The sequence below is a fragment of the Gossypium hirsutum genome, chromosome D13 (genome assembly GCF_007990345.1).
Source record: "Gossypium hirsutum isolate 1008001.06 chromosome D13, Gossypium_hirsutum_v2.1, whole genome shotgun sequence".
NCBI classification, from domain to species: domain Eukaryota; kingdom Viridiplantae; phylum Streptophyta; class Magnoliopsida; order Malvales; family Malvaceae; genus Gossypium; species Gossypium hirsutum.
The window spans coordinates 25585179-25601115 of NC_053449.1; the positions used below are offsets into that span (position 1 = coordinate 25585179).

At 34.8% G+C, this 15937-nt stretch overlaps 1 protein-coding gene across 3 annotated transcripts; it reads left to right on the forward strand.

Moving 5' to 3' along the window:
• Window positions 1-496: 496 nt before the first annotated feature.
• Window positions 497-8369, forward strand: LOC107920330 (mitochondrial proton/calcium exchanger protein). Of its 3 annotated transcripts, none has more exons than XM_016849987.2 (15): window positions 497-676; window positions 1158-1748; window positions 1826-2138; window positions 2415-2561; window positions 2698-2786; window positions 2964-3056; window positions 3270-3396; window positions 3732-3796; window positions 3878-4052; window positions 4520-4714; window positions 4804-4851; window positions 6196-6342; window positions 6503-6585; window positions 7748-7863; window positions 8107-8369. In XM_016849987.2, the coding sequence occupies exons 2-15, from the start codon at window positions 1174-1176 to the stop codon at window positions 8187-8189; spliced, it is 2256 nt and encodes a 751-aa protein (XP_016705476.1). In that variant the 5' UTR covers window positions 497-676; window positions 1158-1173; the 3' UTR covers window positions 8190-8369. The 3 variants fall into 3 exon arrangements, with proteins under 3 accessions (XP_016705476.1, XP_016705475.1, XP_016705477.1); XM_016849986.2 differs by having other exon boundaries at window positions 498-676; window positions 1099-1748; XM_016849988.2 differs by lacking the exon at window positions 497-676 and having other exon boundaries at window positions 1509-1647.
• The last annotated feature ends 7568 nt before the right edge of the window (window positions 8370-15937 follow it).

The window sequence follows — 15937 nt, forward strand, 5'->3', positions numbered from 1 at the left end:
TGGAAGGAAATTGAGAGAACTTTTGAAGGGAATTGAGAGAATTTTTGAAGAAATTGAGAGAATTTGTTTGTGAAAATAAAAGGGGTGGGGGGTTTATATAGTTTAAAAAAATTTACCGTTGGGGGGGGGCCAACGGTCAATTTTTTGACCGTTGTGCACTGTTCACGCGCATTTCAAATCGCGTCCACGTCAGCGCGACTTGCTGACGTGGAAGGAAATCGCTTCCTCAAGGACGCGATTTCCTTCCACGTCGATAGGTCGCGCTGATGTGGACGCGATCTCCTGTCAAGTTCCCCGACATCGCTCTGATGTGGCCGCGATTTCGCGGAAAATGACATATTTCGGTAAATAATTAAAAAATCGACCTATTTCCGTAATTAAAAAAAAGGAGCTTTTATTAGTAATTTGGCCGTGTTGTTGAGCAATTATTTCTGGCCAATATTTTACTTAGCCTATTAGCTTTATGCTTTTCTTTATTTTTTTGGCTCTACAATTTTACTGTCTGAATATTTGTCAAGTAAAGACCCGTCCAGGGCGTCCACCCCTCGACGCTCCAGCCCCTTCTCTTTCTCTCTCTCTCACTCTCACTCTCACTCGGCTACCGCTTTCTCCGTTTAAACAAACTCGTAACAGATTTTTCCATTTTTTCAACGAATTCCTTGCTCTTCTTTAAAGGGTATGTTTCACAATCACCCTTTTTCCTTTCACTTGCTTTATTAAGTTTATGCGTATCTCTAGATTTTATGCGTCTCAATCTTCATTTTCACTCATCTTAAATGTAGTTTTCTTTACGTTTATGCTTTGGAGATTTGAATCAACGGTTTTAAAGTTTTTAAAGGAAGATTCTAATTTGTCTCGAATGATTCAACGAAACTCTACCTAACCAGTGTGAAAAATTAAAGATGAAGGCAATTTTATGTCCCTCCCCCCCCTTTGGTCCGTCTTATGCTTTGATGTTCTTTGATTTTGATCTGGGAATAATTGGTAATCGTTGTGTGTGAATTGCATTATTACGCTTGTGAAATCTTCCAAGTTTCTATTGCTGACAGGAATGTCTTTTTACGAGTAATCCATTCTATTTCTATCCTTTATCTGCAGACTGGCTAAGTCAAATAGCTAGGTCAGCTATTGAACTTTTTTTTTATCTATTGATAAAGTTGGAATTATTTGATAATGGCTTCAAGAGTGATCTTGCGAAGGAGGAGCTACATTTTCAATTCCCCAACTCGACTTACTTCCCTGATTCGGGGCTTTTCTAGTTTTGAGCATAGACAATCATTTACATCCGAGGATTCACAAGGATCACCCTATGTTGCAAGCCATCCCTATCCAGGTTCTGATTTTAAGAAAGTCGTTTTACCTTCAGTTCTAAAAAATGAGCTATCATATTTTCTAGCATCACAATATCTTAGGAGTAACTCATCCGGAATCTCAAACTCGGGTTATCTAGTGGGAAATTTAGAATTTAAGTTTCCATCGGGAGTCCGATGGTTTTCACAATCTGCGCGTTCTGCTTCGACTTCCACCGCTTCTAGTGATGGAAAAGAACAACAGGCTTCTAAAAAGGTGAAGGAGGCTTCGCCCGAGGAATGCGATCAAGCAGTTGAAGGCCTGAGTACAGTGAAAGCCAAAGCCAAAGCTAAGCAGGTACAGGACTCCACCAAAAGTGGACAATCGTTAATCAAGAAACTATGGGCAATGATTCTTGGCATTGGACCTGCCTTGAGAGCTGTTGCTTCTATGAGCAGGTTTAAACTTCTCTAGTTTGTTTGTAGTTGAACTGACGTAATTGCTCTGATACTTATTATTTTATACCTTTCTGCAGAGAAGACTGGGCAAAGAAGCTTCGCCATTGGAAGGATGAATTTAAATCTACAATGCAACACTATTGGTTGGGTACAAAGTTACTTTGGGCTGATATTAGGATAAGCTCAAGGTTGTTGGTAAAACTTGCTAGCGGGAAGGGTCTTTCTAGAAGGGAAAGGCAACAGCTTACTAGAACGACAGCTGATATTTTTAGGCTAGTTCCTTTTGCCGTCTTCATCATAGTTCCATTTATGGAGTTCTTGCTACCAGTATTTTTGAAACTATTTCCCAACATGTTACCTTCAACCTTCCAGGACAAGATGAAAGAACAGGTAATTGCCTTAGGTTTTCCCATTACTGAAGAATTTCTCTTGTTGTACTATCTTTCTTATTTGTAGTACCCATGGCTTAAGGATTAGCCAATTTATGCTAATCTAGTATTTGCGATCATTCTGATTGTTTATACTAGGAAGGAATGTTATCTATTTCTATGGCTGTCTGCCTTTTATAATAGTACTTTGTGAAATTTCTAAACAACAATTCACTGAACTTGATTTTATTACACATAAATTAAGATTGTGGTATCAGTTGAGATGCTTAACCTGCAGGAAGCATTGAAAAGACGGCTGAATGCTAGGATAGAATATGCAAAGTTTCTTCAAGATACGGTGAAAGAAATGGCAAAAGAAATCCAAAACTCACGGAGTGGAGATGTTAAAAAGACGGCAGAAGATCTTGCTGAGTTTATGAACAAGGTATTTTTTTCTCTTTTTAATTTTTTTTCCTGGCACAAAAGGAAACTGATTCACCTGTTTTGGTGTTGGGGAAATTATGTGGGTTTTTCTTTTAAGAGAAAATACTAATATGTGATTCATTCCGGTACATGAACAGGTTAGAACTGGTGCAGGTGTATCCAATGATGAAATTTTAGGCTTCGCCAAGTTGTTTAATGATGAACTTACTTTAGACAATATTAGCAGGTTGGTGCTTCATTAGGCATTGCCTTATTGTGGAATTATCCCACAGTTCATCTCTTCATTGGATGTGTGTGCTTGTTCATTTCTTCTTAATAGATGGAAAAAGAAAAGAGGTATAGTTATGTCCTTCAGCTTATTACACTATTTGATGATGCTAGCTGATTCCTTTGTTGGTTACAGGCCTCGTTTAGTGAATATGTGCAAATATATGGGTATCAGTCCATATGGTACAGATGCATATTTACGATATATGCTTCGGAAAAGACTGCAAGAGTAAGACTGCCTTTTCTTTTGGGGGTCTTTACATGATGGCTGACACAGTTTGAGCTTAAGCATCTTTTGTCCTGATCATTATTGCTTTATAAAAAACTAATGGTTGTTTTAGGAATCATGAAGATGTCATGAACGAGGCGAAAAAAATTACGCAATTCTATTTTGGGTGATTTATTGAAATTTTGCATTGTTAAATTTTGTATGTGTTTATAGAATCAAGAATGATGATAAGATGATTCAAGCTGAGAGTGTGGAGTCTCTTTCAGAAGCGGAGCTTCGACAAGCTTGCAGAGAGCGGGGCTTACTTGGATTACTTTCAGTGGAGGAGATGAGGCAACAGGTACTGAAAATTTTGTTGCTTCAGGCAAAAGTTTATCCAATATTTTTCGAGTCTATCACAAAGTGTAATTGATTTGGATTAGTACGAGAAGGTTCAAACAGAAGAACAACAATTTGGTTTTGCTTCTTTCCCAAATAGTTAACAGCAGTAGGATTTTATGGCATGCCTACATGCATGATTACATACATTCATGTATCAAATTTTGATAACTTAGTGGGATTGTATTTTGAGTAAAATATGTGCTTGGGAACCTCAATTCCTTTTTTCTACCTTGATTGACTAATGAGTGCTACTTATAGGATTTAGTGTAATAATAATATTATTTCCCTTGTCAGTTGCGTGACTGGCTGGATTTATCTCTCAATCATTCCGTTCCCTCTTCTCTATTGATTCTGTCTCGGTAAGTCTGCATGTCCACTTTTGTATTTTTATTTGACCTATGACTGCATTCAAAAATCTATTTCCTTGTTTTTCTTTATAGAGCGTTCACCGTGTCTGGAAAAGTCAGACCAGAGGAGGCTGTTCAAGCTACACTCTCCTCTCTTCCGGATGAGGTCGTGGATACTGTTGGAGTTACAGCTTTACCATCTGAAGATTCTGTTTCAGAAAGGAGGAGAAAGTTGGAATTCCTTGAAATGCAGGAAGAACTTATCAAGGTTTATTGCGTTAATGCTTTACATGACGTTGCAATCTCTTAAAAGAGAGGAAAACAATTATTTGTTCCATATTCAATTTCTTTTTTCTTTTTTCGCTAGGCCTTGAGATTTTTTGTCCTGTTATTTGATTCTCATTTTCTTTGCTCTCAAACAAGAAAAAAACAAACATGTTGTTTTAACTGAATTATCATTTTATCAAGGTTTAGTTCACGTTATATATGTTGATGCTAATGTGGGTTACAATGAAAAGGAGACATGTAAATCTCAAGGGTTTATTCCCATAAACCTAATTTTTGCATTGGGATTGCAGTGCTTAATTCCATGTTTTGAAGCACACTAGTTGATTTTGTTTTTCTGTAGACATTTACATCTGTGAGTGTATTTTTATACCATTTGATTGTTAGATCTGTAGATTCCAGTTTTGTTGTGTCCTATTGTTGTTTGTAACTGGATAAACAAATGTGTAGGAGGAAGAAGAGGAGGAGGAAGAGGAACAAGCCAAGTTGAAAGAATCTTTTAGCAAACAAAAGGATGTGGCTTTGGAAGAGTTGGCTGTTTCCACAGCAAAAGAAGCGCAAGAATTAGCAAAAGCAAAAACATTGGAAAAACATGAGCAGCTATGTGAGCTCAGCCGAGCATTAGCTGTTTTAGCTTCTGCATCCGTAAGGACCGACATTATTAATACGTTCTATGTGCATCTTATATTTGATGCTTCGTACTTTGATTCTAGACATTTTGCTACTATTTTCAGTCGGTGAGCTGGGAGCGTGAAGAGTTCTTGAGACTTGTCAAGAAAGAGGTATTTAAAGCAAAATAGTTCTGGAAAGTATACTGGTTATTGTTTCTTCAAGTTTTCATTCCGTTTATCAGGGGACATGATACTATGTTCTTTCCCTAGTTTAATTTTATTCATGTACGTTATTAGTCAAGGTTGTTGATAGGTGATCTTTGTGAATTGTTATCAGATTATTAATCACACATGCACATTTTGTAAATGCTGATCTAGGTTGCATGGGTTCAGAGGCATTAAGGTCTGTGCCTTGAAATAAGCCAAGCCAACCTGAGATTTTTGGGTTGGCTAACTTTAACAAGCTCAAAGCTTGCCAAACCCGAAGAACTTTATGAGTAAGTAGAGTAAATGGAGTGGAAAGAGAGAAGAGGGAGAGAAATCCAATTCATTTTGAGCACCTTAAGGGCAGACTTGCTGTGAACAGAAATGTTATTTTTTTTCCTGCTTGTATTGCCAAGTGGAACTCCTGGTGAGACAATTGAAGAAAGCACCATTTCTTCAAAATAATGCCTTAGCTCCTCTAGGCCTTTTAATCTTTCTACTTATCTGACATGCAAATAATGTGATTGTTGAGAGGACAGTGAAAACTGATAATCCAGTGTCCGCTTATGTCAACTCCCACCCCCTCCCCCCACATTCCGTACCTTATCGATATTCTACTTTCAGATAGACTTAAAATTGTTTGAAATAAAGAGTTGTATTATTTATAAATAGAAAGATTTCAACCTCATTTACTTTAAGCTTATTAAAGATCAGAGGACAAACCTTTCTTTTCTTTTGTGTTTTTATTCATTATATCTAATCTTTTCATTAGTTGATGATATCCAATGGTTCTTAGCAATGTTTTTAAACCTATTCATAATTCTATTCTAGTTATACTAGTATTATATTGCAATTCAAATTAAGCGAGATATATAAAATTCAAATTTGGAACTTGGTTAGCAATATTTGACCATATAATCATCAAAAAATGATCTTTGAGTTGCATATTTATTTACCATTTGTTTTTCTTGAAGTTTGTGGCATGAACTTTCCAATGATATATGAAAACTTAGTATTAGATCCAATTTGTACAGAAACATTCATAAAGTTCTTAATACCAAATTTTTTATTGGCTTGTTTCAAAAGCTTGATCAATATAATGATCCAAACAACTAGAAACTTTTGTTCTGTTGTTTAGTGTGCAGTAGAAAATATATTTTCCCTCTTTGATATATATGTGCTATGTTACAACCCTAAATCCTGTATATAAAATTTGACTATTATCTTCATATTGTCGTCATATTTGTGATATTATTTAGGAATTTGAAGTTACTGAGTTTCTCTCTTTTTTCTTGCTCTTACTGTTTTCAGGTAGAACTGTACAACAGTATGGTAGAGAAAGAGGGTACAGAAGATGAAGAAGAAGCTAAGAAGGCATACAAAGCTGCCCGAGAGCATAGTGACCATACTGCTCAGAAGGCAATTGGTGACAAAGTTTCCTCTGCACTTATAGACAGGGTAATTATTTCCATAGACTTTTTAGTTAAAACACTCTTCTAGCTTCAATCGTGCTGTTCTCAATTTGTTAACTTCCTGCATTGGTGATTGTAACATTTGCTCTTTTAAACATGGAAACTAACACAGTATTTTAATTTTTCTTTTTTCTTTTGCATTTCAGGTTGATGCTATGCTCCAAAAGCTTGAAAAAGAAATTGATGATGTTGATGCTAAGATTGGAGACCGATGGCGGTTGCTTGATAGGTTTTGTTCATTGCAATTCTGAAAAAGTTGCATATTGTGTTTCGATTAGTGATTCAACATAAAATTATGGATTTCTAGCAGCACTTTATCTACACATTCTTGTCTTTTGAACATGAACAGAATGCTTACTAAACCAATACAGAATGTTGCTGAATTGGAAAAGTAAAAGAGAAGAATAAAAGAAAGAAAGAAAGAAATGTGCAGCAATAGATGATTGTCTGTGTGCCTTTCTCATAGTCTCTGATCATAGCATATGTCTTGAATGCCATATGAAGTGCTTCCAAAGCTGGAGCGATGTTCATATAGTAATCAGCCAAATCTTATTTATCATTTGTGATAAAATAGAAAGTCGGAGGCATGCCTAGTAAAACGCTAAGATTAACATCTTGCTATTTAGCTGGACCAGGCTTATAAAAATGGCATTATTCTGAACTTGGATCCTTTGTTTCCAAGTTTTGGTTCGATTCATGATATGTCTTCATTGTTTGTTTCTACCTGGCTTGTTCCATTGATTGTCTTTGAAGCCTTTCCTTGACCCATTTGTTAAAGTATTCCCCTTATCTGAACATGTCAAGCATGCTTTTCAGCCTTCTTCAGTCAACTTTCTAGTTCCCTTGTTCCTTCATTTCTGTGTGAATGGACAGGCACTTTATTCATCCTCTTCTGCCCAGGTCTTTGGTTCTATTAATGAGATGGCAACTTTTAGTGCATCATTTTTTAGTATCTTTGTGAAAGTAGCTTATTATTTGAAGCATATTTAATTTTGTTTGCCAAGCTTCTGAACTTGAGAATGCCTCTTCATGCTTTCAAGCAACAGTAGGATTCTGGCTTTATTTGAAAAACCTTTCTTGTTAAGGTCTCTACTAACTTCAAGTGCTTTGAGCACAATTAAACACCCAGGGGAGCACCTTAAATACTTCAAAAGTAATTTCGGGATGGATGGCATATTGCATCAAATTGGACCTTAACCTTTCAAATACTTTCCTAAAGTGTTTTAACTTTGCTGTATCACTATCGACAACTGTGTATCACTTTTATGCATACAATGCGGATTCTTTCTTGCAATCTTATTGTATTTATTTTATTTCTATTTCATGTAATGCATTACTTTCTTGATGGAAGGATTTTTTCAAATCTATTATTTGTCCCCTTTGTATGCCAGGGATTATGATGGTAAAGTTACTCCTGAGGAGGTTGCTTCTGCTGCTATGTATCTCAAGGACACATTAGGCAAGGAGGGTATACAGGAGCTTATTAGCAACCTCTCCATAGATCGAGGTAGAGTGTATTTTCTTTTTGGTGGTATATCTGGGAGCATGATAAATAGTTTTTGCATCAGGCTGGAGGGTGAAGGGGTGGGGGTGAGATTAAGACAAAGACCCTCAAATGAGAAGAAAGGGGGGGGGTATATGCTTAGGTCCTTGGATTTTGTTTAAAATGCTACTGTTGGGTGGCATAACATTGTAGTTTGGACATTAAATTCTATTTGTTTTGATTCTTCCTCTGAATTTCTTGCAACAGAAGGAAAAATACTAGTTGAAGATATCGTCAAATTAGGGGGTGAAACAGATGACGCTGACACTGCTGAAGCAGGAAGATCGTAGGGAACTGTACTGAAATTTTTGTTGTTAAATCCTGTTTAAAGGGTCATTAGTGCCTCTATTACAACATTATTGTATTTTAACTTAGAAATAATGTAGCACTTGACTTCAGTATCCGCTGGTTTTATGTCACCTACTACAATCTGAATATATTACAAGTTGAGGAAAAATGAACCCTATGTATTCTTTGTCGCAGAAGTTGTAGTGAAACACTGGCTGCTTGGAAATTTATCTACAAAAGTGTTGTATATAATACCAATAATCAATGCCTTTTAGACTCAAAACGAAATTGACCGTCTTTTAAAGTACTTTTATGATGACAATGGCAGGAAATTATGCAGTTTGCTTAAAGTTGGGGGGGGGGGGTGGAAATGACCTTTTGGAATGAAGGAAAGATAGTAAAACTTTTCTGTAAAAAGTTGTGCTTCATGTAACGCATTTACATATTGATGATGGCCGATCTCCGATCAACACTACATGAATGAGAAATAGAAGAAAGTGAATAGAGAAAAATAGAAGGAATTTAGAAATTAGGGTTATGATGGGTCAAAACTCGGATACCCATTCCCTTGATGGATATCATTTTTTATACGACATCACTTCCTTACTTGGAAAGAATACAAAGGAACTATGAGTAACCACAATATTAACTTAATAACAACTATTTACAATTGAATCCAAATAGAATACAATCAAAATTACTAGCAGTATTAACAAAATAACAATTATTTACAGCTAAATCCAAAGAGAGCACAATCAAAATGAATTATAATTGTAACAATACTTCCCTGAGTAAACAATCCTTGACCTCAAGGAATGAAAGATAGAAACTTCCTTTGCAAATAATGTAAAGCTTCCCATGTAGCATCCTTGAGGAAGGTGGTAGTCCATTGAACTAAAACTTCTGTTATTGCTTGATTACCCCTTTGCCCAAGTGTAAATCAAGAATTTTAAGGGGTTCTTTTACCAATGTACTATAACACCCTTCACCTGTTCTTAATTACCCCTTCACCTGTTCAAAACTTCTATTATTGCTTGATTACCCCTTTGTCCAAGTGTAAATCAAGAATTTTAAGGGGTTCTTTTACCAATGTACTATAACACCCTTCACCTGTTTTGACAACTGATACAGATGGGAGATGCTATCAACGTACAATCGTGGCAAAAGTCCTTGATTTATTTAAGAAATTAAACTTTAATTTTTTTATGAAATCATGGAAAATGGATAATTTCAATTTTAGAGCTCTAAAATTATATTAAAACAATTTAGAATTGATTTGTAGGTGCCCGGAGGTGTCTTGGACCAAATACGAGCCTCGGAGGACTCAAAAGCACCAAAACAATGTAGTGGTCCTATTCAAGGGACAAGGTATCAACACTATGGGACTTTGCATTTTGCCAATTTGGGTATCGATACCCATGGCAAGGGTACCAAACCCTGGGCACTTGTGAAGCATTTTTGGTCCTTTAAAGGCTAAGAACCGATACCTATGGGTACCAAACCCTAAGTGTAGGGGACCAAAATTTTGAGTTTAAAACACCTCAAACTCAATCCAAAACACCTCCGAACATAGAACTTGTAAACCAAGCCAAAAGAACAACAATATACATGAGATATTCCCTTTATAAAATGCGTTCGGATTAAAACACAATCCAACAAAAAATGTATAAATCATGTCTAGCATAATAAAACCTTTATAGAACCAGTCAAAATAAGCTTCATACTCATATAATCAAAGTCCTGTTGGGAAATGTGCCAATATTATAGTAAACATGTAATTGTTTTCTATGTATTTGAACGATGGATAAATAAATAAAGTTAATTTCACATTTCACTATTATATCTTTTGTGCTTTTGTCTTTGATGTTTTTGCATACATAGAAAAATTGTGACAAGAAAATATTAGCTCATCGATTGTTTAAGTTCAAGCTGATGATAAGTGGCACTGTAAGAATGTTTACATTGCGAGAAAGATAACTTACTTCAGTAGATAATCTAAATGAGTCCATAATATTGTAAAAGAATCAAAGTGAGAATTTGATTCAAATACATAGAAGAATTATTATTTCGTCTACAATTCCAATTAGGGAGATGACTAGCCTTGGATACTAGAGCGGTTGACTCCACAGGTAGATGTACTCATTAGAAGAATGATACATTAGACTATACCCAAGTTGAATTAATTCTGAATCCGTTTGTGAATTAATTCACTTGTGACGTTCATGGTGTGACTTACCTAAATCTTGAGTTAGTCACTGACCATGTGTAAGTAACTCACGTGCTTTGATATAAGTGGAGGTTTATGCTCTAAATATAATCGAGTCGATAGCCGGTATGTTGGGTCCATGACTTGTGTATGGCATGACTTTACTAGCAAAAATAGAATTCATAGCTTGATTAAAGAGTTAACGATATCCTTTAATTGGTATTGTGTGGATTGATAAATATAGAACGTGGCTACGAGTTGCTTATTCTCGAACAAGTAATTTATCATAGTTATTAGTTGACAGTTGTCATATTAATCATTAAGAAGACGCAATTGTGACAATGAGATAAAACAATATTATATTGTGTCATACCCCTAACCCGTATCCGTCACCGAACTAGGGTTAAGATGCATTATCGGACATATCGAAACATTTCATGATCACTTCACAATCAAAAGTCATACATCATCATAGTCAAATATCAAAATAAAGTCCCTTTCTTAGGTCAACGAGACCTTAAACATGCATTGGAAAGAGGTTAGGACTAAACCGAACACACAGTAAACTTTTACCAAAATTTAACTTTTTCCGAAATAAATTAATAACCAACCTCTTATTCATACAACTCAAATTCGTATATTTGAATCACATAGCCAACTACACAAATCATGTTTTATCGAACATTCTCTTATACTATGTTTCAATATTTAACCATTTCAATTCCATTTGTCTATTCAAAAATTCCGAACCAAGCTATCAAATATCAAAACCAATTTGTACATGTTTCATAATTACAAAATTCAAACCATATGGCCACCATTTCCATAACATTCGAATACACAAATCATAATCAACCATAATTCATTTCATATACCGAGCATATAACAAAACATCCGTTGATATACATCTATTTCATAACGAATTACTGATCATACCATTTTATAACTATATATACAAACGCATACTAAGCCATTTCAACCCATATCCTTAGCTAAATAACAACTATAACATTTTATAATCTTTATGTATGTGCAAGTTAAACCAATTTGGCCATATCTCACGGCTTAATATTCATTTGCACATAAAACATTAGGTAACTATATAACATACGCAACTATACTTTTAACATTATCCTACCATACGCATAACACCCTAAAAACCAAAAACCATTTCTAAATACAATTACCAAATCATAACGTTTTAAACATTATAACATTATGCGCATTTTCCAAATCAAATTGAACCATTTTTGACCACAATGTCAAGTCATACCTCATCTAATTCGCAAGCTAAATATTATATTCAACCATACACATGAACCACATACCGAATCCGAATTTACTACCACATATATACATCACATTTTATGATCACTCATTGAACCAACTGTTTGACTTTTTTAAAAAAAAACCGAACCACAAGAAAACATATCATAGGCATATTTATATCTTATAGGTCCAACAATTCAAGTAGACAACCATTCATTTATCAAATTTATCCTTAATAGGTTCTAACATTTCATCATTCAATTTTTAAGCTAAACATACTATATCATAACTTCATACCGAAATCAAATACTAAACACACCACATAACATATACCACGACCGAAATTACTTAAACATTAAAACTTTAGCATAAAGATTGAGCCATTATCGCATGGCTAAATAGTTACAAATTTCAAGATCAACCAAAACTAATACTAGCCTATACATGCCATATATTCAAAGTTTCAAACTTTTAAAATATCGAAATAGAGATCGATAGTGTGACGGACTTCCTTGATGATCCCTGAGCTCATAACAAGCTTCCAAAATCTAAAAAAATAACGAATGAACAAACACACAGTAAGCTTAAATAGCTTAATAAGTTATACGCAAATAGTTTTTCAATGAACATATATAAATCATACAAATAAGCCGAATTCTCCCAATCTTGAACACACACATATGTAATCTTATTTATATGATTAGTTCATATTTTCATATTATACCATAATACTTACCTTTACTTCCAAACTTCATATAACTCAAACATACTTGAATCATTTAATTCGAACTCACATTCGGTTGTGCTGTATCATTTCCTATTGTACCACTCGGAATTAAAAAGGATACTCAGATAGCTCAAAAAGCTCGTACAATGCCAGCGTCCCAGACGTGGTCTTACATGTAATCAAATAACGATGCCACTGTCCCAGACAGGGTCTTACACGTAAATCATATACGATGCCAATGTCCCAGACATGGTCTTATACATAAATCTCAAATTGATGCGAACGTCCCAGACGTGGTCTTACATGATATGACATATCGAAATTCCTATGGTTCATTCAAATTTTCGGATGTCGTAATTCAATTGAATTAAGCTCGTAACTAATCATTCCATGCTAAATTCAATTCGACAATGTAGTATACATACATACAATTCAATTCGGTTAAGTATAAAATAAATATTTTCAATTTAACATCATTTATTAGCTTACGAACTTACCTCGGACGAAGATGAATGGACCGGGACAACTATTCGACAACTTTTGATTTCCCCCAATCCAAATCCGATTTCTTCTTTTCTTCATCTAATTCAATACAAATTTAGCTTATTCATTCACCAAATCATTCAATTCAATCCATATACACATATTTAGGGCATTTTACAAATTAGCCCTCACATTTTCATAATTTGACATTTTAATCCCTATTTCATAAAATCACAAAATACACATAATTCAACAATATCATAGCTTAGCCGAATATTCCTTTAGCTCATATAAGCCCACATATTTCATTTATTTCACATTTTATCCCCTCAATTTCTCATTTTCATAATTTAACCCAAAATACTCAAATTCATCAAAAATCTCAATACAAAACATATTAATCCAACACCTATCTTTCATAATTCATCAATTAACATTATTAAACTCACAAATTCATGAATGGCTTAACTCACAATCTTTATCAAAATCAGAAATTGAGGCATGGGCTTAATAAAATGCTAAGCAACAATCACAAAAACATAGAAATTATAAAAAATAGATTAAAACACATACCTTAATCACCAAATATCAAAGCCGAACCCTAGCTTAGTATTTTTCTTTTCTTTTCTTGTTATTATTGGCCAAAGATGAACATAATGGCCTATTTTCATACTTTTGTTTTATTATTTCATTATTTAATTATCAATTTCCATTTTTAACCTTTATAATATCATTTAAAACCCACTAAGTAATGTCCAAATTTTCCATTTAATGCATTCAATGGTTAAATAACCACATAAGGATCTCCTCTTTTTAAAGACGCATCAATTCGGCCATTATTTAAATAGAAGTATAATTTTGCATTTTCTACGATTTAATCCTTTTTGCAAATTAAGAACACAAACGATCCAATTAAATGACGAAAATTTCACACATACCAATTCACATGCTGTAGACTCAGAAAATAATATTAAAATATATTTCAGACTCGGATATTGTTCTTTCATAGCATCCTCGAGCTCCCACGTAGCTTCTTCTACCCCATGATGATGCCATAAGACTTTCACTAAAGAGATTTTCTTATTCCTCAATTTTTGAACCTCGCGATCCAAAATCTGGATTGGTTCTTCTTCGTATGTCATATCGGGTTGAATTTCTATCTCTGACAGAGATATTACATGTGAGGGATCAGATCTGTATCGTCGAAGCATTGATACGTGAAACACATTGTGTATCTTTTCTAACTTAGGTGGCAATAACAATCTGTAAGCAACCGGCCCAATACGTTCAATAATCTCATACGACCCAATGAATCTCGAACTCAATTTGCCTTTACAACTAAATCAAAGTATTTTCTTCCACGGAGATATTTTCAAAAACACTTTATCCCCGATCTGAAACTCAATATCTTTCCGTTTCAAGTCTGCATATGATTTCTGACAATCCGATGGTGCTTTCAGACTATCACGAATCACTTTTACTTTCTGTTCAGTCTCTTTGATCAAATCAACCCCGTGAATCTTATTCTCACTGAGCTCATTCCAATATAAATGTGTTTGACATTTGTGATCGTATAAAGCCTCGTAAGGTGCCATTTTGATACTCGATTGAAAGCTATTATTATACGCAAATTCAATTAGTTGCAAGTATCATTCCTACGTACCTTCAAACTCAAGAATGCAACATCTCAACATATCCTCAAGTATCTGAATAATCTACTCGAATTGACCATCCGTTTATGGATAAAAAGCAGTACTGAAGTGTAATTTCATACCTAATGCATCTTGTAGTTTCTTTCAAAACTGCAATGTGAATCTCGGATCTCTATTCGAAACAATAGAAATAGGCACTCCGTGCAATCTCACAATCTGAGAGATGTACAACTCAACAAGCTTATCCAATGAATAATCTGTGCGTACTGGAATGAAATGAGCTGATTTAGTTAATCTGTCGACAACTACCCAGATTACATCTTTCTTATGCAATGACAAAGGTAAACCCGATACAAAATCCATCGTAATTTTGTCCCATTTCCACTCAGAAATCATAATTGGCTGTACTAACCCAGACAGTACCTGATGCTCAGCTTTGACTTGCTGATAAATTAGACATTTTGAAACAAATTCTGGGATATTCCGTTTCATACCAGGCCACCAGTAAAGCTGTTTTAGATCGTTGTACATTTTTGTACTACCCAAATGAATAGATAATAGACTGCTATGAGCTTCATTTAAAATCATCTGAATCAATTCTGAATTTCTCGGAACACATATTCGGCCTCTAAACCTCAAACAACCCTCAGCATCAACTCAGAACTCTGAATCAGTATTTGAATCATATTGAATCCGTTTTGCTAACAATTCATTATGAACCTTTTGAACCTTGCAAATCTACTATATAAATAATGGTTTCACTTTCAACTCAACTACAATCGAACCGTCATCGGATAGAGCCAACTGAGTATTCATCACAAGTAGGGCAAATAGAGATTTCTGACTCAAAGCATCAGCAGCAACATTGTGTTTCCCCAGATGGTAGTCAATCACTAACTCGTAATCTTTTAATAACTCTAACCATCTTCGCTGTCGTAGATTCAGATCTTTCTGAGTCATCAAATATTTTAAGCTTTTGTGATCAGAATAGATGTGACATTTCTCACCAAACAGATAGTGGCGCTAAATCTTCAATGCAAATATAATAGCTACCAATTCCAGATCGTGTGTCGGATAGTTCTTTTCGTACGACTTTAACTGTCTCGAGGCATAAGCTATGACTTTACCTTCCTGCATCAAAACACATCCCAGTCCATTCAACGATGCGTCAGTATAGATTACAAATTTCTTTCCCTATTCTGGCTGAACTAGTACTGGAGCTTCGGTGAACAAAGATTTCAACTGATCAAAACTTTTCTGACACTTTTCTGACCACTCAAACTTAACATCTTTCTGAAGTAATCTCGTCATTGGGGTTGCAATCATAGAGAAACCTTTTACAAACCGTCTGTAATAACCAGTGAGTCCCAAAAAACTTCAGGCTTCAGAAACATTTCTCGGAGGCTTTCAATC